The sequence below is a fragment of the Podarcis raffonei genome, chromosome 1, assembly GCF_027172205.1.
Source record: "Podarcis raffonei isolate rPodRaf1 chromosome 1, rPodRaf1.pri, whole genome shotgun sequence".
NCBI lineage: Eukaryota > Metazoa > Chordata > Lepidosauria > Squamata > Lacertidae > Podarcis > Podarcis raffonei.
In genome coordinates this window covers 84,296,439-84,317,598 of record NC_070602.1, presented here as the reverse complement: position 1 = coordinate 84,317,598, position 21,160 = coordinate 84,296,439, and the positions used below count along the sequence as shown (strand labels likewise).

Here is a 21,160-nt window from a genome sequence, read left to right as displayed (position 1 = left end):
CAAAATTTGAGAGTGCATTGAAATTTAACCTCAGCCAGCAGATGCCGGAGCAGCAAGATGTTCTGAATTCTTTGATATGTGCTTGAAAAATTACATTCTTTGTAGTCTCTCCCTCAATCCATGAGCTATTTGTCTGCGTTTGGATTCCGGTCACCACTTCACACATCCTGTGCCCCCAACCCTGGGATGTAGGGAAGGGGTTGAGTTTAGCACTATGAGCAGAAATCTGTGGTGCTGGTTCCCGATTCACTCAGCTGACCAGCTCTATCTGGGACAGGGCCATAGCTCAGCAGTAGAGCACATGCTTGGCATGCTGAAGGTCCCATCTTCAATCTCTGGCATCTCCAGTGAAAGGGATGCCTCTTCACCAAGCTGAAAGGGAGTTTGAGAGCTCCTGCCAGGCAGAGCAGATGGCACCAAGCGAGATACGAGTCCGATTCATTGCAAAGGCAGCTTTGTATGGTTCACTGGGCTAAGAATTTCCCCCTGGTCAGAATGGGCAGCGCCAGCCATGGATTTAGTTTCTTTAGGATTGAAAGCCTTGTAACCAGGCAGGTGGGACGCGGGTGGCGCTGTGGGTTAAACCACAGAGCCTAGGACTTGCCGATCAGAGGGTCGGCGGTTCGAATCCCTGCGGTGAGCTCCTGTTGCTCAGTCTCTGCTCCTGCCAACCCAGCAGTTCGAAAGCACTTAAAAGTGCAAGTAAATAGGTACTGCTCTGGCGGAAAGGTAAATGGCATTTCTGTGCGCTGCTCTGGTTCGCCAGAAGCAGCTTAGTCATGCTGGCCACATGACCTGGAAGCTGTACGCTGGCTCCCTCGGCCAATAAAGCGAGATAAGCGCCGCAACCCCAGAGTCGGCCACGACTGGACCTAATGGTCAGGGGTCCCTTTACCTTATTTTTAACCAGGCAGGCTGGTTTCTGGCAAGCCCATCTCCGAAATGCGATCCAGGACCAAGGAGCAGGGAGCAGTGGATGGAGAATCCTTCCAGGTGGGGACATTGTTTAATCATCCCACAGTACTCACAACTAAACAAAACGCAATTAGTTACCCCTTCTCACCACCCAATATGTCTGTAATAAAAGGATGCGACTTTTAAAAAATATTTTTAATGCATGTTTAAAGTTCGTTTTAATCCACTCCAATAATTCTAACACATCCTTTTGGAGACCTCGATCCACTTCAGCACCTGTGAATACCAAACCAATGGGTTGCAAGGTGCCATGCGGTTGTGCTCTTTTGTGTGCAATATCCATGCAAGCTGCCTAGTGAGGCCTTTAGGAATGCAGGATCCTGGGTTGCACAGCAATATTACAGTGCAATCCAATACCTGGCCACCCAGAAGTAAGTCCCACTGAGCTCAAGGGAGCTAAATCCCAGGCTAGTGGGGATTGTAGCCTGAATCTTCCTAATGATTCCTGGGATTGGTCAGATTGACTAGCTCTGATTTTAGTAACTCAAGAACCAACACGGATCTCCAGGCCGTTATTGAGGGGAGGGGGAGAAAAACTAGGAAGCATTTGCCCTCTTGGTCTCTGCTGTGCCCCACTGCTGCCACCCCAGCCCTCGATTGCCTCCCTCTCTCCCTCAGAGTACCCTACCCTAAAGCCCTGTCCCCGGGGCAGCACTGTCCTTGCATTCCAGACGTCTCCTGTGTTTTGCTGCCCAGGAGATAATATTCATGGCTGGCAGACACTTGCGTCAGTGTCAGATACAGTCTCAATGCCATCCTACTCCAGCAAAGGAGTCAGGAGGCAGAAGGAGCCCGGCAAGTTAGATGCACAGGAGGAAACGGAGGAGCAAGACCACATCACAGAACGCATAGGACCTCTGTGCACGCACAAACACACACGCATCCTTTGGACCACGAACCAGCTCCTGGCCACAGAGACTCAGCTCGCACCCTTACATCCATCCAACAGCAATTTTGCACACCCTGCACATCCTTCTGCTTGCACATGCTGGATCAGAGCTCTCTGCGCACACGGACCCTCATCAGCTCCATGCTGGTCCTGCTGCTGGCTCCGGGTGCCGTGGCTGGCTGCAGCAGCGGGGAGGTTGACAGGCAGCTCATCCTGGAGAAAGTCAGGGCACATTTCCTGGAGTCCCTGGGTCCTGCTTTTCAAGGTGAAAGGGTCCAGGTGGGACGAAGAGGGATCCGCCGGCGCCATGCCTTGGACACACCAGCTGCTCAGAGGTGGGAGGAAGAGGACACATCCCAAGTGATCGCCTTCCCCTCCAGAGGTAAGCAAACCCGTTACTTGAGGGCTTACTATGGGAGTTAAGCCACATTGTGTGGCGTCTTAAAAATTGACTGATTTCTCATGGAAGGAATTTCAGTCACCTAGCACCCACTGCCTCAGATGCAGCCTTCCCCAATCCAGTGCCCCCCAGATGCTTCAGAGTACCAACTTCCATCTGCCCCAGTTAGCAGACTTTACACCTGACATATTTGCTTCCCCCAGCTAAAGCATACCTCTCCAGCTCTAGAAATCCAAAACCTCCCCCAAAAAACCAGAGTCCTTTTTGTTGGGGATAACCCAGACTGAAATTCCCAGGTGCCAGAAAAGGTTACTTATGTATGCAACAACAACTGCGGTCTGTGTTTTGTTAGCCCCAAAATGGAAAGTGAGCCAGGTCCCGACTTAAGAGGATTGGCAACTTAGGTTGACAGAATATGCACAACTTGCAGATTTAACATATAGAATAAGAGAACAAGAAGAACATACGTTTAAAGAAGATTGGAAAACATTTATTGAGTATATGGAAAATAACTGTATATGGCGGAAAACACTGGCAGCATTAAGATAAATTCAACAGAGTAAATAATTTTTAATGGATGTAAAAGTGGAAAACTGATTTGAATGGTTATAATAAAATATGCTGGGATGTATTATATGTAAAATGAACCATGGGAAGAGAAGGGAAGTTACTGGATATTTTAAAGTTTGTAAAATGTTGATTTGAAATTGTAAAATTGTAAAATTAACACAAAAATCATATATATCCGCAACCTGCAAATGCTGCTGTGCCTTAAGTGCTTACCTCTGTTCCTCCAGTCCAAACTGGGACTCCCACTGAAGTTCAGTATCATCTGAACATCCCTTCCCTCTTGTAGCTGTGCAGCCCAGTTCTGAGTTTGGATATCCAACTGAGTTTAAAGAGACTTTGCAGTGCAAAGTATGCAATATTTCCTGGAAGTAAGTGAATTCAACAGGACATACTTCTGTGCACACACACCTAAGGCTGCAACCTTGCAGCCCAACCTAGCACATATTAATTTAGAAACAAGCCCCATTGTTTCAGGGTGTTTCACTGGCATTGTGCATAGGACTGCAGTGCTTATTGAGCATTCTTTGAGACAGATATGGACTTTCCCTATTCAGGATTGGCAGACTGGGGAGTTTCCAGTTGTGCATGAAACGGGATGTACATAATAAAAATGGGAAATTGGTAATTTTAATTCTATGAAATATAGTAATTATTTACAGGAGGTGGGGAGGGGACTTTAAAAATTATGTTGTTTTTTTATGGCTTGACTAGCTCTTCTGCAGCAACCTAGTCTTCGTATACAGATGCTGGCATGTTAAGAGAAACAAAAATAAGTCTGCAGTCTTTTATTGGACCCAACTTCCGCTGGCGCAAGGACATGCAGGCTCTCATGTGACACTGCCCATGAGTGTTTGCTTACCCTTATCCCAACCAAAGTTAATTGGTCTAATAAAAGAGAACACCTGACTGAATTTTGTACCACTTTCCCAAGTATGTATAAATATATGCACCTATGACATTTGCCAGGATGGAGCGAGGCATGCGGGAGACAGGATTGCATGCATACCTAGGGCAGGGTGGAAGCAGCCAAGTGGATTTCAAAAGGAAGGGTCAGGAGGTAGCACACTGGGGTGGCATTCAGTGTGTCCCATAAAGGAAAATCCGACCCAGCCACTAGGGGGTGCTGCTCAAGAGCCACACATTTGATATGCAAATATCAGCACATTTTGCTATGGCGCGTGAGTGTAATCTTGACCCAGGTATACGCCAAGTCTCTAGCAACAGATGTGATAACGGCGATGAGATCTATCTCCAAGCTACATCACAGGCACATTTATTTTAGAACAGGAAAGTGGGCAAATTGTAGGCAGAGTCAGTACAACAGGTACAAACATTAAGGCTGGAACTAGGAAATGCAAGCCCTACATAAACATGCTAATTCCAGCTCTTTCAAGCTCTTCAAAGCCAGTGTTCCATTTTAAAATCCTAGCCCACAGTTGCAGGGTAAAGAGTAAAACGAGGACCCCACGCTTTTGGTGCTGGGAGGAGGAAAAGCAAACATTGTCTGGGGACCAAGATCTCATGCTTTTAAAAATCTGTTTAGAGCATGAAGCAGGCAGAAAGTGTGTGTGTGTGTGTGTGTGTGTGTGTGTGTGTGTGTGTGTAACAAGCCAGAAGGGAGATCTGGAAACCAGCATTTAACTTTTCTGCCTATAGGTTTGCCTATATTAGGGGTGGGGAACATCTACTCCTCCCCCCAATGTTATCAGACTCCCGACTCCCATCATGGCCAATGATCCGTTACAATGGGCATTGTAGCCCAGCACCACTGGGGAGGCCACAAGTTCTCCATGGCTGGTCTATACTGTTTTCTGTTGCCTTTCCAAGTTTGGGCCCGCACGGCAAGCAAAGCCCCTGCTGACCTCTCTTGTCCTTTGCAGATGTGCCATGTGGGCCACCTCAGCCCGATGAGCTTCCGGAGGACGCGGGAGTTTTCACCTACATCTTCCAGTCCTCCAGCCACACCCTGAGTCGTGTGGTGACTTCAGCCCAGCTGTGGTTCTACACAGGCCCCGTGACCGTTCAGAGCAGCAACCTCTCAGCAGCAGCATCGAATGGCTCTGAGACACAGGTAGAGATCCTCAAGCTCTCTGACCAAGGCCGGGTCCCTGTGGCTACCATGGCAGTGCCAGCCCCCGAGGGCTGGACTGTCTTCCACTTTGGGGACTCCTTCCTGCCCTACATTTCCCAGAAGATATTTGTGCTGTTTGTCCGTTGCCCTGGCTGCCCTTGCGTGGCGGATGCCGAGAAGATACCCTTCCTCGTCACAGCAACCAAGCCCAGAGGCCGTGACCGGGCCCGGCGTTCATCCGTGGTGCCCGGGACACCAGCCGCTTTCAAGTTACTTAACGAACCTTCGGGTGGCAACTGCCATCGGGCCTCTGTCAACATTTCCTTTGAAGAGCTGGGCTGGGACAAGTGGATCGTACACCCCAGCAGCTTCGTATTCCACTACTGCCATGGGACCTGCTCCGATGCCCAAATGTTCACCCATAAGCCCAACTTGCAAATGTGCTGTGCGGCTTTGCCAGGCACCATGCGCTCCATGCGGGTCCGCACTACTTCAGACGGTGGCTACTCTTTCAAGTATGAGACATTACCCAACATCCTCACCCAGGACTGTGCCTGCCTGTAGCAAGGACCTGTCTTCAGAAGAAGAAGAAGAGGAGTTTGGATTCTGTGAGGTGAGTGGGGCTGAGAGACTTCAAAGAAGTGTGCCTAGCCCAAGGTCACCCAGCAGCTGCATGTGGAGGAGTGAAGACGTGAACCCGGTTCACCAGATTACGAGTCTACTGCTCTTAACCACTACACCACACTGGCTCTCAGAAGAACTCCTCCCCCCCCCCCCATGCACCTTAAGCTGTTGAGCAAGTTTCCTTTCTGGTTGGACCGGTGACTGAGTCCATCTGTCCAAACCCAAGCCGATTCCCTTTTAAGTGTTGTGTTTTAATGTGTTTTGTTTTAATGTGTTGTGTTTAATGCTGTTTATAATGTGTTGCAATGCTGGGACTGTAGCATGATGGAAGGGTAAAATAGTAATAGTAATGATGTTCATTACCTACCCACTGTAAAGGTTCTCCAGCCAGCCACTGGGCTTGCAGGGGGTGGGGCGGGCTCAACAGATCTCATGCAGGTGAAGTTTTAGTCCCATATTAATTTATTTTACTGAAGAACATCTTTTGATGTTACAACCAAGAATGGGAAAAGCAGATGTTGGGCAGAGATGCTGCTTAATAGTTTCCTTTCCTGCTTCCCTCCTGTCAAAAAGGCATCCCATCTAATTTCCCTCGCAGGAGGAAAAGCAAAGTTTTAGGGAGGAATTTAGAGCAGATAGGCAACAAGAAGGGGAAAATGATTAAACAAACCCTCGCCCTGCCCCTTGCGTTCTTTTGATTGTAGCCGCCAAGGCTGCTTTTCAGCAACCATGTAAATTAGATTCCTGTGGGGAAACAGATAATTCTGGATCCATTTCTCTTGCTAGAGCCAGAAACCGAGCCTTGTTTCCCAATGCCAGAGCACTATTTAGGGCAGGGATGGAGAACCTGATGCTGCTGACCATTCAGCCCAGCTGGGTTAGCATTGCAAGTACAGACCACTTCTGTCACAAGAGGCATCAGGATCTGCAATAGTGTTCCCGCCTGAAAATATAAGCAGAGGCTTGTTTAGCCTGCCAAGCCTGCTCTTCCCTCACACAGGTGATCAATCTGGCCCTTGTAGCCAACTTGCCCAGCACGTTTTCTGGCCTCGCCCCAACAAAAACAATGTTAGGAGATCTTTTTAGTCCAGTCTGAGCAATCCGAAGTCTACCCATTTTTGTGAAAAGTCCTCAATCCCAATATGTTGCCCTCCTGCTACCCCAGCTCTTTCTAATCCAGTATCCTTCAAAATCTAGCCACATTGCAGAATCATAACATAGAATTGTAGAGATGGGAGGGTCCCCCAAGGATCATCTAGTCCAACCGCCTGTAATGCTGGCCCAGGGTGATCAAACCTGCAATCTTGGCCTTATCAGCACCACATTCTAACCGAGTTGCCTTCTCTGCAGCGATCAGGAGGCATGGGCAGCCCAGTCCTTAACCTAAGCAATCCAAGTTCAGGGCCTTCCCTTTTAAGTGCTGAGATGTACCTGGAAGCAGCACAGGGCGGAAGGGAAGGTGAGGGGAAGTGAGAGGGGTATACTGCACTGTGGGATCAGCAGGGTTTTCTACCCAGCCTCTACATTCCTTATAGCTCCTACCAAGAGGAATGCTCAAGGGAGCAGGAAAGTAGGACCTAGAAAACAAAAAAACTTATCCGGAACACAGCCCCCAACAGCAAGAAGCATAGTCCTGCCTGCTCGAGGATTGGGGATGCCCCTTGGCTTGACATCGACAACCAGTGTTAAGCTCCACTATTAGAACTGCTGCAATAAGGGGAAAGCGACTTAGCTCCTCCTCTTGCTGGCCAGAGCATCTGGGGGTGGGAGCAGAAGGCAACCCAGTCCTGCTGCCTGCAGCTGTGGGATGCTTGAAATCAGAACACTGCGTGGCAGCCAAAGTGTGGGAGTCTCCTTGCTTTGCTGAACTTTGTATTTTAACATCAACAGTTGAGCTGTAAAAAAGGCTACGTAGGTGTTTCTGAAACTGTGCAAGATAAATAAACTTATTAAAAAAATTCTGCCTGAAACCTCAGTGCTATCTTACACCTTTAAGAGATGTTTATCTTGGGATATTCTGGACTCACCCACTTTACTGAGCAGACTGAATAAACAGCATAGTGGGGAAGGGGAATGATTCACTCTTGGCTTCACTTGTGTGCTTGTAAATAACTTTTTGCACGTGGTGTAAAGTACACAGCAGCTAGGTAGAGGACCAGGTTGGTCTCCCAGGTAGCACAGGCAGGGTGAGAACTAGCAGCGGTGTGAAAACAATCTTTCTCCACACCACACAGACCACATACTGTAGTGATTTCTGGCTGCAACACAAGGTTTTGATCAGCAGAGGGCAGCAAAATACTCAAGGTAGCCAGCCGACAGCACAAAGAACATGGGTCAGGGCTTGCTTACTTTCAGGCTGAGATTGACTTTCCTATTTAAACCAACTCACCTCTCCTTGAAGGACTCAAAGGAGAAGAGAGGCAAGGCTGACTGCTTGCATTGAATTGTTCAGAAATGTTGAGGGAGGAGAAAGGAAAATTCTCTCCTTCCTCTTGTGTTTCCACATACTAGTCATTACACAGATTTGAAGAGGTCTCTCTGTGCATTCCTTAAAAGGGTAGCTGGGAGGCAAGGAGTGTTTCTATTCCAGTTTTCAAGGTGCGGGGGTCAGTATGAAGGGGTTGGTTGGAGAAGCCCAGTGGCACAGTAGGCAAAGGCATCCCACCTCCCCAAAAGCCAACCAAGCCCTTAGCCATCCTCACCACTGTCCACTCCAACCACCAGAGACCTTCTGCTGCATATGGTCAGAATGAGTTGCTCCCTTACCAAGAGCACTAAGCAGCATCCAGAAGCCATTTCCTTTCAGCACCCTGGTTCAGCTCTATCCATGCCCAATGTGGGTCATTGCAACACAAATTTTATGAATTCAGGAAGTCTACCCCACACTTCATAGAAGCTTTTCTCAGGGATGCTTTACAAGATGGGGATAGCTCAGGGGTTCAGCATCTGCTTTGCATAAGGATTCGATCCTGGGCACACCTTCAAGAACTCCTCTGAAAACCTTGGAGAGCTGCTGCCAGTCAGTGTATAACAATAAAACAATGAACAGAATGGTGATACGATGACTACTGCAATCGACCCAAGATAAATCCTCCTGATGGAAACATGCAGGTAGGGACAGGTAAGTTTCTATAGAGATTTTTTGTATTAGTGGGACTGGGGGTATTAACTAAGTATGTGCGAATAAACTACTTTTATTCTTGTAGAGGTATCCCTGCTTTAGGTCATTTACATGCTGTCTTCTCTTGTATATTATTTATCACAAAGGTATGTCTTAATTATGCATTCTCAACGTAATTTAATTTTCCTTATTCTACTTGTTAATTCAATGCAATTCTGTTACAATTGATTTTGACAGCTCGATGACTAAGCTCTTTAGCAGAACCATGTCTGAGCACTGAACCACTGGTATATCACAAGTGAACTCTTTATTTGCTGCGTTTCCAATTAAGATAAAACCTATTTCAGAAGGAAACTACTTTTGCAATTTTGGGGGGCATTTATTGTTTGTTTACAGATAGCGGCCTTGGTGATATTACCTTGTGTCGATTGCGCAGCCAGTCATTGTAGGCAATAGAGCTATAGTGCTGTTCCTAGAGTGAGTGGACCAAGCCTGCATCCTCTCACTCTTGCCTTGCCTGCACAACCCAAGTCCACCAACCCAACCCATTTCTGAGGATGTGAGGATAGACTGTTCAAACAACCCTTCACAGGAGAAGTCAGTGCTTATAGAACACGGCATGAATCAGAACAGTGTTAATCTCTTAGGGCTTGGCTGAGCTTACAAACCACGCAAGTACAACACAATGTGTTACTGAAGAGGCAGGGGAGAGACAAGAGGCCACAGTAATGTTGCAGAGCAGTCAAGATAGGAGTGTACGCTCTTCCATGTATACAGATCCCCAGTTCAGCTGAGGAACCCTTGGCCTTCCAGATGTTGCTGGACCAAACCATCCATCATCTCTGCCCATTGGCCATCCTGGCTGGGGCAAATGTGTAGGACAGTCTTCCATAACCAGGTGCCCTGCAAATGTTTGGACTACAACTCCCACCAGCCCCAGCTAGCCAGCATGGCCAATGGGCAGGAATTATGGGAGGTGCCATTCAAAAACATCTAGAGGGAATCTGGTTGGGGAAAGCTGGTGTACTGAATGTGTATCCAACATCTGAACCCTCCACCTTAAGCCTGAGGTGGTACAAACCAGCAGCAAATACGCCATCTGCTCACAGTGGGGGGCAAGGCTGGAAAGAAACTCATGTGATAGACTGGAGATGTTGCTGCCTGTGGGGATTTGGTGAAAGGACTTCCTAGGGACTGCAGGTTTCAGCCTGGGCTTCCTGCTCAGAGGTCAGCTTGAGGGATTAAACAGTATCATTTCCCCCTTCCCCTCCTACCCAGCCTCAGCTTTCAGGGAAATTCTCCCTGTCTGGCCACCTCTAGCCTTTAATGCTTGCCTTTCAACCAACACCCATTTCCTGCTTCCTTCTCAGTCCCCTTGTTTTCACTACTGTTAACTTGCAGGACTATGGAACACTTCTCCCGTGCCTGGCAACTGGACCCGATGCCCCTGTGAGAAATTTCCTGTGTTTGGCAGAAACACAAGTGAACACACCCATGGCTGTCATGCCAACAGGGTGACTGGCTCCTGCCTTTCCTTAATGGCCTGGTCTTTCCCTGCCTTGGCTCCAAGGCCAGTCATCCAGCGAGACACCCAGAGTGCTAAATTGATCCCTTGCCATCCAACTCGCCCAGTCTTGGTTTCATGTGGTCAGTGAGGTTTTTAAGACTGCAGTGAAAGATTCATATGGGCACATCACTGTCCAAACCTCCCTCCCCTCCATGGACGCAAAAAAAGAGAGACAGGAACTCAGGATTCCTATAAAACAAATCTCCTGATTTATACCAAATATATATATATATTCATATAAAAGAGCAAAAAAACACAATTTCATTAACTATTTCCGCAAATTATAAAAAGACAAAAAATACAAACACAATTCATGTTGATCGCTGAGATGATCAAAACGTGACTGGGGTCCCGATGCAATTCAGCGGGGAACCCAGCACGGCACCCCATAGAGGGCAGGAAGACAGATGCTGTTTAGAAACTGGCATCTTGGAATGTAGTACAATTATCTTTGGCCCAACCACCAACTGCTTGCAAAATCTGGTGTCGGGGGAGAGGGAAAGAGAAAGAGATGACCAGGTTTTGTGCGGCTGTGTAGAGAAGACAAGAAAGTTGTGGACATCTCATTCCTCTTTCTGCTCTCCCCCCTATACAGTAAACCCCAACAAAAACAGTGAATGCTGCTATATAGCTGCCTATCTCTGTCCCACTAGTGCAGCCTTCGTCACCTGAAGTCTTCCAGATGTTTTGGACTATCAACTTCCATGGCCATGCTGGCTGGGGGCTGATGGGAGCTGGTAGTCCAAAATACATGGAAGACTCCAGGTTGATGAAGGCTAGACTAGAGAAAACATGAAAATCCCTCCTAAGAGGAGACAATCAGCAGAGGAAGAGAACAAAATAGTACCTTTACCACATGTATAAAAGTTAAAAAAAATAGTGTCCCTTTTAGAACCTTTTTTAAAAAAGACACTCGCACACTCACATACATACATACATACATACATACACGGAGCTAGACTTCCAAACGTGCCCCTCAGGAGACATGGATGAGGAGGCTTCCATCATTTCCCTTCCTTGCCCTCAACCCAACAAAAATCAGAGAACATCCTTGTCCCTCCACCCACTCTGTCCGGGCGTTTCCAAACTTCAGGCTAGGAGCAGACATTCACACACTGCCAATTCTCCACAGACACTTCCTGTTGTCATCTGTGCAGCTGCCCAGTGAGGCCCAGTACTTTAGAGGCCTAGAAAAAGGAAGGAAAAGCATGTTAGTTTCTCAGTCCAAACCTGCACTTCACAAATGTGTTTGTATCCCAAGAAGGGTGGGCTGAGGTCCATCAGTGAAGAAAGCTGTGGGCTGGAGAATGGACAGTGAGCTTAGTTCAGTTCTAGCACTCAGGACCATCTCCCAGGCTTAGAATTCTTTAATACTGTGTGGATGTGTTTTGTACCTGCCTCCAGGTAGTGGATCTTGGAAGTTCTAGCAAAAAAAAAAATAGGTGTGGGTACAGTTTGTCTGTTTTAGGGAATTCCCCAATTGTTCCCCAAGCGTCAAATTTTCTCACTGTTGATGCTTGCTACATCTGGATGCTAATCATCAACTTTCACTTTAATCCAGCCTATTTTCTGGTTGTCTCTCTCAAACACATTGCCACGGGGCAGAATCCTTAACCATACTGCACCTTGATGTAATCCTTCACAAGGCTCACCTCAGAACCTACAGGTGGCAGCGGGAAACCCCAGCCCTCCATTCTACACTAGCAGCTCTTTCAAGCTTAACCAGTCAGCACCAGCTAGACGGCATCATGATTCTGGCTCTTCCAGACTACAACAGACAGCCTTTGCTGGCATCCTAGGAAAGCCTAACCCAGGCTTCACTTACCAGTCGGTCGCTCACAGGCTGCGCCTTCCTTCTCATGTGCTGAGTTGAGGCGGTTCTGTTCTGCAGCCAGCCCGTTGGACTCGGGGCTGCTACTACGAGAGGGGCTGGCTGTGTCCTCCGGCTGCAGGTGGAAGGCCATTTCTAGGTGCTCCTGTGCCATCCTGAGGTGTTTGCGCAGTCGCTCCAACTCATGGCTCGGGACGGTCGGTGCGACAGCATAGCGGTCGGCGGCCAGCCCAGCCAAGCTCTCTCCACCGTAGCCCAACTTGTCCTTGGCTACCTGTCTCTTGGAGGTCTCCTTCTTGAGAGAATGGTAGGTCGGGGGTGCACTGGGATGCTTCTGGACATACTGGGACCTGGGGGGGTCACCACCATCCTTACTATCAATGCCGCGTAGGGCATCCCGAATCCCGCCGAAGCCCAGGTGAAACAGCTCACAGACATTGAGCAGGAGACAAAGGCAGCTCACAGCGTACATGATGAGGAGGAAGATGGTTTTCTCCGTAGGGCGGGAGACAAAGCAATCCACTGTGTGAGGGCAGGGGCTGCGGGTGCAGACGTACGAGGGCATCACCTCAAAGCGGTACAGCACGTACTGCCCCAGCAGGAAGCCCACCTCAAACACCGAGCGGCACAGCAGCTGTAGCACGTACGCCGTCATCAGCCCGTCCTTCTTGATGCGCCGGCGGCCGTCGTGCTTCTGGCTGTCGGGCTCCTTCACCTCCCTCTCGGGCTCCACCTCCTCAAAGATCATGGGGTCCTCCTCGCCATTGTCCTCCGCCTCCTCGTAGTCGCGGCCTGCGCCGCGGTGCACCACAGGGGCACGGCTTTTCCGAGGCGGCTGGCGCGAGAGGCGGTGCAACGCAAAGCCCAGGTACATCACCGAGGGCGTGGCTATCATGATGATCTGGAAGATCCAGAAGCGGACATGCGAAAGCGGGGCAAAGGCATCATAGCAGACGTTTTCACAGCCCGGCTGCTGCGTGTTACACACGAACTTGCTCTGCTCATCATAGTAGATGGACTCGCCACCCACCGCTGTCAGGACAATGCGGAAGACAATCAGCACAGTCAGCCACACCTTCCCCACAAAGGTCGAGTGCTGGTTGATCTCCTCAAGGAGGCGGGTGAGGAAACTCCAGCTCATCTTGGCTCAGCACACGCCTGCAATCAAGAAGCACAGTAGGCAGAAGGTTAAACTGAAGTAATTTCACCCGATTTCCCCACAAGCTTCCAAGTGAACTCCCCAAGACCCCACAAGGAGGAACGCACAGTCTCCAGTCCCACAAGATGTCTAAGTTTTTTTGTTTTTGTTTTTTTAAGTGAAGTCATGGGAGGGAACCACAATTTCTGGTGGTGATGAGAATTGGAATTTTTTTGGGGAAACTAACAGACATTATTATAACTTGGTGCATTAAAGTATCCTGTTATATTTGGGAAACGTATCCACATGAAAACCCCATCATGTCAATTAAACAATAAATAATACATCCTTGAAAACACTGCCATCTCAAAACAATTTTTCTAGTAAGGATCAGTTTCAGACAAATCTAAAGCTTCCTATTCTCAACTTTCATTTTTATCCCCATGTACTTAAGAAAGTTTGCATGGATTTGGGGAGGGGGGCTCTACTGTTTCACTTGTTAGCTTATTTCTTAAGTTTTTTTAGTTAGTTTTAAAAAAAAAGCCATAGCCCTTTGTAAACACTCCACTCTTCATTCTAAAAGAGAAAAAATATATTAAGGGGTTTTTGCGGGGTTATTGTCAATTTTTCCACTTAGAAATTGACAAAACCTTCAGGCAGGGGAGAAATGGGGGTTCCCTCCCATTTTCCCATGTAATTATGTAAGAATGAGCTCCACAAAAACCCTGGAGCAGGAGTGAATCATAGCTTAATTCCACTCACTTTCCACTCACTACAAAATGACTTGGCTTTTGCCATCATACCCATGGTGACCTCCAACTGATAATCGCACAGCACCTACAAAAAGCAACAACTGAGGACCACTTAATAAACTGCTCTTTTACAGATGTAGATGCCAACTATTTTATGTATATACATACTCAGCATGTGGGCAACAAATACATACTTGTAAACACATGGATTATACAGGTAAACAGGCAAGAAAACTCAAGTTTGGAGACGGGTTCTTGCCACGTTTAAATACATACACTTCCTGCTTACTGTTAGAAAGCCAACCAGTGACTCACAGCCCAATCTTTCCATACCCAAAAAGCACAACACAAGTTTCTAAGACACTTGATACTCCCCCTCCCATGTCCGGAGTCACTTCAGGGCCAAACTAGACTCATGTCCGAGAAGCGTGAACGCATCTCCCAAACCATTTTTGTGTGTGTGTGCTTGGCCAAAAGCAGCCACAGGGGAGACCATTTAGATTTGAAATCCAACATAGGCAGAGGGAGGGAATAAGCCTTTCCCTACACTGTGGTCTTGATCCAAACCACTCATCGCCAGAACCATTAGCTGAAAAAGTAAAATGCAGTGTCTGTATGTTCCACCATGGGGTGGGTGGGTGGGTGTGTACTCACAAAATTGCCCCCCCCCTTTAGCCCTACCTTATATGAAGTGATGAATTTTACAGCTTGCTGACATCACATTTCCTTTGACCCTCCTCCTGAGAGGAAACCCAATTCTGCTTGACTCATTTCATACACATATTATAACAATGACGCGCGCACACACACAGTGACAAAGCTGAATGGAGATGAGGGCTGGCATGGGATATGAAGCCAAGTATCTGCCTATACTACTCATGGGGAGGGTTTATTCTCCCCTGCCTCCTAAGAACACTCCCTGCTGTCAACTTAGCCCTGAGATCAGTGCAGGAGATTTGGCAGAGCAGCTGCTTCTGGGAGTCAACTCAAGAGGCTTGCCTCAACCTTTGGATGGATGCCACGTCCTGGTGCGCCTGGGGCGGGTGTGACGCCCCAATGCTCACATACAATAAGCATCCTGGAGTAAAGGAGGCACCCCAGCCAGCCCCGGGGTAGAAGTTTGTGCTATGCTCAGCTTCTCCAGGGCAAATGTTTAAGGGTGCTCAATCACCTCTGCTTCCTGTTCCCATCACCATGCCAGGGCTTAGCTAGCGAGGTCCTCCTCCCTCTCTTAGCTGTTTGAACAGTACATGCACAACACACCCAAAAGTGCTGAAGCTAAAGTCATGCAAAGAGAAGCAAAGTGTTTTATTTCTCCAGCATTCACACGCATGCTGTAAGCAGGGGAATAGAATATTGTTTTCCCTCCCAAGCAGAAGATTGCATCAGTGATGCCGACAAGGGAATGAAGATTCCCACCCACCCACTTTGCTCTGCTTCCTACACCTGCTATTTCCATTCAGAGGTGGGTATCACTGGAAGGAAAAAAGCAGAAGCTACTCCAATAGCCTTCTTCTAACATATGTGGCAGGCGTTTGTTGTGATCTAGGAAATAGCCTGTAATCCCCAACTTTGAGCTGTAAGGGTAACGCTTCTTAACTAAACCACCAGTACTTTAAAAGTTGTTAGAACTGCAACCTGCAGAACAGCCTTGTGGGGGCAGACATCCTTCTCAGTTATCCCAAAAGTTGTTCTCTGAACATATTCAAGAGTTCAAAAACCATGACTGCATTAGGAAACCATGGCAATTTCAAGGTTTTTAGCAGGTGTATACAAGGGAAACAAAACATGCTACATCAGATCACTTCCTAGCATATCAGAAAATTTTCCAAGCCAAAATTTCCTAATGCAAATTCCCCTAATTTTCATAGGTTTTCCCAGAACTTTTTCCAGCTCACAATTCTCACTGACCACAAGCATTACTTTGTTTTCTACTCACATAAAGGAGAAAATGGTTATTTGCACACAAGCATCTTGTACTCAGTTGACTAAACTGACATAAAAAAGACATGAGAAACAGCCACTAGTGTGCACTGTAAAGCAGTTTTAGAGCACCAGTCAGGACAGTGTTACTTCAGTTTAACAACCTTACTCAATCTCCAACCTGCCTGACACACACACTTCGGAGCCTGATAAACTTTAAAGGAGACCTGTGCTCAAGGGAACGCTACTATCAAGCCCATTCTTTGCAGCTGAGAGGACTGAATACTTTGCAGGATCTGAAGGTCCACACCCTAGGGAAGGTGGTATGCAGTTATCACACAGGTGAAAGCAGCCTAGACCAGTCTTTTTCAACCTAGAGCCCTCCAGATCTTGGAGACTACAAATCCCATCAGCCCCAACCAGCTAGACAGTTTATGCAAGTTTTTCACCCTTTTCTCTAAAACTACCTCTTTATTCGCATTCCCAGCTAACGGCAGAATGCCACAAGGGAGGGCACAGTACATTCACAACTTATACACATTTAACTTGTGCACATTCAGTTTTATGCGTGAAGCAAAAAACAAACAAACAAAAAACCATTTTTTAAAAAGGGAGTGGAAAGGGGGCAGATGTCTCAGAAAAAGAACTTGGCTAATCCCACCCATCACTGCACCTAATGTGTTTTGACTATGCACAATTTTGGCTGTAGGCACTATCCCAGGAAAATCCCCACTCCTTGAGGGCTTACTGTAGTAATCTTAAAACTGAATGGAGGCAGCCTAATCTCGTGTGTGTGTGTGTGTGTGTGTGTGTGTGTGTGTTTTGGAGGAGTGATGTAATAGTTGTGCTAGCAGACCTCACCTTACCCATTCAAAGGTTTGGAAATAAATTCACAAAAATTACTAATCCATATGCTCTTCTAGCCTTTCCCTCCCATGTAAGGATATTTCTGGCACAACATACTGAAATGGGGGTGGGGTGGAGGACAATTTTCTTCCAACTTACAAAGGCTCCCTTATCTGGTTTCGAGAATGCCATAGGTGACAGAAATTTACAAGTCTGTATTCAAAGGGAGTGATAAGAGCAGTTAGAAGGCACGGTAGGAGAATGGGGGATTTACTTCATTCTTCTGGGTTGGTTCATTTCAATTCTATTCTGTAATGCAATGTGAGTAGCAATGCAACTGAGCAACCAGGAAAAAAGTTTTGCTACCTAATACCATAGTAGTTATTTATTTCTAATATGCCATTTTTGACTTGTGTTATAAGAATTCTAAGGTCTCAAATATAGAATGGTCATAAATGTATAAGGCAAACACATACATAAGTATACAAACCACGTGTCTGAAATAGTACAGGAGAGCAATCCTGAAGCCATGTTGACTCTCCCAAATTGACCTCAAATATTTCTCTGCAAGGAGGAAGGAAATGGGGAAAGCTTTCCAATTGACTTTGGACTGTAGGGCTTACACATTCCTGCAAATACAGTCTGGCAAGTATCTGTTAAACTGAGTAAACTATCAATATATTTAGGAACTAAAGTATTTACTATCTCAAAGAAATGGCCAGGCTATCCAGAAAATGCAATGAAGCAAGGCATTATCAGGTATCCTGGCAGACAGGAGAGAAGCAACACTCTCAAATTTCTGCTGGAGAACGCCTCCTTCTGTGATGTATGAATGATGGGGTTTATTTTGGGGGGGGGGTCTTGCAGTACAGGGTGGGCAATTTCAAAAGTCTTTCTAGGGGCTTAGGCACCATTTTTCTATGGATCTTGCCTCCATCCATTCCTCTCTGACCAGTCATGGACTTAGGGGACTCAGTCCCTTGGGGAGTTAGGCAGCAAAAGCCAAACTCCCTATTTTTTCTATAACACTTGTCAGAGAGATAACCACAAAGCTCAATTACACACTAGTTTTGGCACCTCTACAAACAGTGCAAAAGTTGTGGAACTCCTTTGAATTGGAAACAAGACTGCCCCCATCATTACCTGCATTTTGCTGCCAAATAAACAAGTTTTTCTCCTAACAAACACTGAAAGGGCAGATTAGCTAAGAACTGCTTATTCATTGTGGTTGTATACACTGAAGTTAAAATTTTTATGCCTATATATTTATTAGTTGTATATCTCTCTCTCCTAAAATTTATACACTGCTACTTTTTTTAAAACCCTCGAAGAGGTTTACAAAAAGATAAGACAATAAAACAAAGGAAAAAATAAAACTCTACTTTAAAACATTGGAAATTTAAAATACTACACACACACTACTATATTGTGCCCCACTCTGGGATCCTTTTTGGGATGAAGTAAGCTTTATTATATAATACATAAATAATGATGAACTAATGCTACCAGAACTCCAGGCAAACAGAGCACCAGGATTGCCTTTTGCTTACAGTTACAATTTTCAACACTGGCCATGTGCTTGGAGACCACATGCAGCACAAATCAGGGAGCCAAGCTGACTTTGATGCTACTCAAAGGAGAATGGACAATGGAGGAATTCACAGGAATTCCCTACCAAAGAAGAGTCAAGCTAGACAAATCCCTTGTTGGGAGTTGGTTGTTTGGGTCTATGTCCACCCCTCCATGTTACACTCCAACCAATACCAAGCCTGTTCTTTTCAAAGGACTACTGACCACAAGACTACTTGGCACAAATGCGTGTTTACCAGCAAAGGAGCATTTCCTGGGTAAATGGGACAAATATCAGCTGCCCAACGAGCACACCTGAATAAAGCATACGCTTGAGCACATAGGGCACTTTAAAATATCATGGCCAGCCCTAGCCCCCAGGGTGTGTTATCCCTCCTTGAGTTAATTACTGTACTTCTGTCCCTGTATTATGCCTCAAAACCAACTTTTGCCTCAAAGGGGGCAACTGGAACAAAAAATGCGAGTCACAAGCCCGCACGGCCATATGTACATGCCCCCTTGACTCAAAACTCTTATACTTCGCTAATCTGGGGCATATGCCCCTAATCACAACACGGTCCTCGCTATACACACAGCCAGGGCGACCTGAAAATGGATCCCCTCTCCATTTTTTGTCTTGTTGGGGTGGAGGGGTGGGCTTCTAACCATTATTATGGGTATACCATATAAATCACGGCGCGGTTAATTAATCCGCAATCAAGACAGAGTGCTCTTGCGGGCAGCGCAGCGATAAGCTATCGGTGCCCGGAACAATGGGCAGCTCCGGGAGCAAAAAAGATAGCATTACCTATCACAAGGAAACCAAATTCCTCGAAATGCATAACGTGAGAATCTACTCTTTGCTCTTCCTCCCTCGCCGGGGCTTGCCTGGAAAACGCTCACATCCAGAAGCTTAGAGGAATGGGAGGGAAGGCCATGAAGCGAGGATGCTTGCCCTCCTGGCCCTGCGAAACCCTTCGTGTGGCCCCCTCAAATTCCAGCTGCCCCCCACCCCAAGTCAGTCACCCAATCACCGAGCCATTTCTCCATTAGCTTCAGAGGGTTTCCGAAGGCTCCACACGACCTGGCGGAGCTCGCCGGGGAAGACGCGCGCCCAAGGGGACAAGGCAAAAGAGCCCCCAGCCCCAAGCAGCCTCCCCGCCACCCCAGTCCCTCCTCACTTACTGTACTCTCGTCCGGCGGAGCTCACAAAAGACTCCCGCCCCGCTGCACTCGCTCTTCTCCCGCCCGTCCGAACAAAGGGGCCCCAGACCGTCGCCGCCCCCCGCCCCCTTCGGCCACGCCTTGGGAGGGACCCCCGCCCCTTTCCCCTCCTCCTCCTCCTCCCGCCTCCCTGCCGGGGGAGAAAAACCCAACGCTGACTACTGTAATGAGAGACGGGGATGGCGGGCAAAGAGCCCGCGTGTCCGAACGTGTGCATTACACGTCGACACCCATTCTCCTCCCCGGCTGGGGGCGAGGCGGCACACGGTCCGCCTGCCTGCCTTTCTCCTGCCAGTGGCGCGGAGGAAAACAAACTTTCAGCGCTAGGAGTAGGTCTTCCGAGTTTGGCGGAGCCGAGAGAGAGAAAGACACGGATCCGCGGGACGTGTTTTCTCGGGAGAAACTCCGCTTACTTCATATATTCGTGAATCCTTGCAGTGGAACTTAAGTTCCAAGGAGCACGGAAACATTCAGAGATGGGATATCCCTGGATGTGAATCATACCAGCCGCTCGCCGGTACGGACTAAATGATTAAACTTGGGCGGGCGTCACAAGACGAGGAGTCATTGCAACAATCAGTGAAAGTCCTCCCGAGACATTAATCAGAGGAAATTCGTCTATCATCGTCGTCAAAATGCTTGTATGGTTTGGGCGTCTATCCGGGGTCCCCCCCCCCACGCCCCGCAAAGCCTTAGGAATCTCTTTCCACTTTTTTAAAAAAAGAAAAAAGCACAGTAAAGTAGTGCGGCTTGGGGCCATTTGCTCCCCGCCCTCCGCGATTCATTGGTTTGCTTGCCGCCCATTACATTTCCTTACTGCTTAGGCAGAGGCGATCCCTTTTGGATTGCGCGCTGCCCTATCGATAGACGCCTCGCATCTTAATGGGTGGAACGTGCGCCAAGCTATTGCTTGGAATTTAGTGATGTGGTCGGGCCTTGAACCTCTCCGCCTGCCAGCTTCCCTGGCGCAGCGGGAAGGGAAAATGAGAGCACCCAAAACCCGGTCTGGGTTACTTGCAAGGGTTAATTTGAGGCGGGGTTCAGTCCCCACCCTATTCCAAATGCAAAGTTTGGTTCTGAAATGTATAACAATAAAAATGCCTCTCTCTGGCCTCGTACAGAGTGCATCCTACCGGCACTGCATACCTGCAGCTGCTCAGATCCATGCATCTAGGATCAGAGGGCAAGCATTTCAAGCAGATTTGAACTCCCAGACTTACCCCCCCCCTCCATTTTGTAAATTGACTGCTGGTTACTTAAGTGTTACTCACCCCTCAAGACAGCCTGGAAATTAAAAGTAATTTATCAACATTCCCTCAAATCCATCTAACACCTTCCTCAAAGGGGCCCCAGATTTATTAAGAAACAGGGAGCCTGAGGGTGTGACTCTTACACCTTAGTAACCCGCAAAACCCGATGCCCAAGGTCACAAGCAACTTCTGGGGACTCCTGGTGACACAATTATGTGGGCCCAAAGAAACAAGGCTGTGTGGTCAGGGCCTCATGTTGTCTCCATAAACTCCAAAGGATACCAAGGCACTCCACTCAACTCAACTCACATAGAGGTCCCTGGGTGCAGTCCCCTAGCTTTCATTTGGTGCAGTCCCCTAGCTTTCATTTGGGAGAAGCAACAAGAGGAACAGCCATTTTAGATCTGGTC

General features: G+C 47.6%; 2 protein-coding genes across 3 annotated transcripts; one reads left to right on the top strand and one right to left on the bottom strand.

Moving 5' to 3' along the window:
* Positions 1-1,607: 1,607 nt before the first annotated feature.
* On the top strand, positions 1,608-5,490 carry INHA (inhibin subunit alpha). Its single transcript, XM_053400698.1, has 2 exons — positions 1,608-2,246; positions 4,715-5,490. The coding sequence occupies exons 1-2, from the start codon at positions 1,961-1,963 to the stop codon at positions 5,467-5,469; spliced, it is 1,041 nt and encodes a 346-aa protein (XP_053256673.1). The 5' UTR covers positions 1,608-1,960; the 3' UTR covers positions 5,470-5,490.
* A 4,913-nt stretch (positions 5,491-10,403) lies between these two features.
* Positions 10,404-20,373, bottom strand: LOC128419686 (gap junction gamma-1 protein-like). Of its 2 annotated transcripts, none has more exons than XM_053400690.1 (3): positions 20,318-20,373; positions 12,043-13,206; positions 10,404-11,404 (listed from the first exon to the last, which is right to left on the bottom strand). In XM_053400690.1, the coding sequence occupies exons 2-3, from the start codon at positions 13,187-13,189 to the stop codon at positions 11,397-11,399; spliced, it is 1,155 nt and encodes a 384-aa protein (XP_053256665.1). In that variant the 5' UTR covers positions 13,190-13,206; positions 20,318-20,373; the 3' UTR covers positions 10,404-11,396. The 2 variants fall into 2 exon arrangements, with proteins under 2 accessions (XP_053256665.1, XP_053256657.1); XM_053400682.1 differs by lacking the exon at positions 20,318-20,373 and adding an exon at positions 19,462-19,571.
* Positions 20,374-21,160: the final 787 nt, after the last annotated feature.

What these genes read in the sequence shown, in the direction of transcription:
- INHA (XM_053400698.1), top strand. Translation starts at nt 1,961, where the DNA reads ATGCTGGATCAGAGCTCTCTGCGCACACGGACCCTCATCAGCTCCATG. An exon ending in GATCGCCTTCCCCTCCAGAG is followed by an intron (nt 2,247 to 4,714) that starts GTAAGCAAACCC and finishes TGTCCTTTGCAG; the next exon opens with ATGTGCCATGTGGGCCACCT.
- LOC128419686 (XM_053400690.1), bottom strand. Translation starts at nt 13,189, where the DNA reads ATGAGCTGGAGTTTCCTCACCCGCCTCCTTGAGGAGATCAACCAGCAC.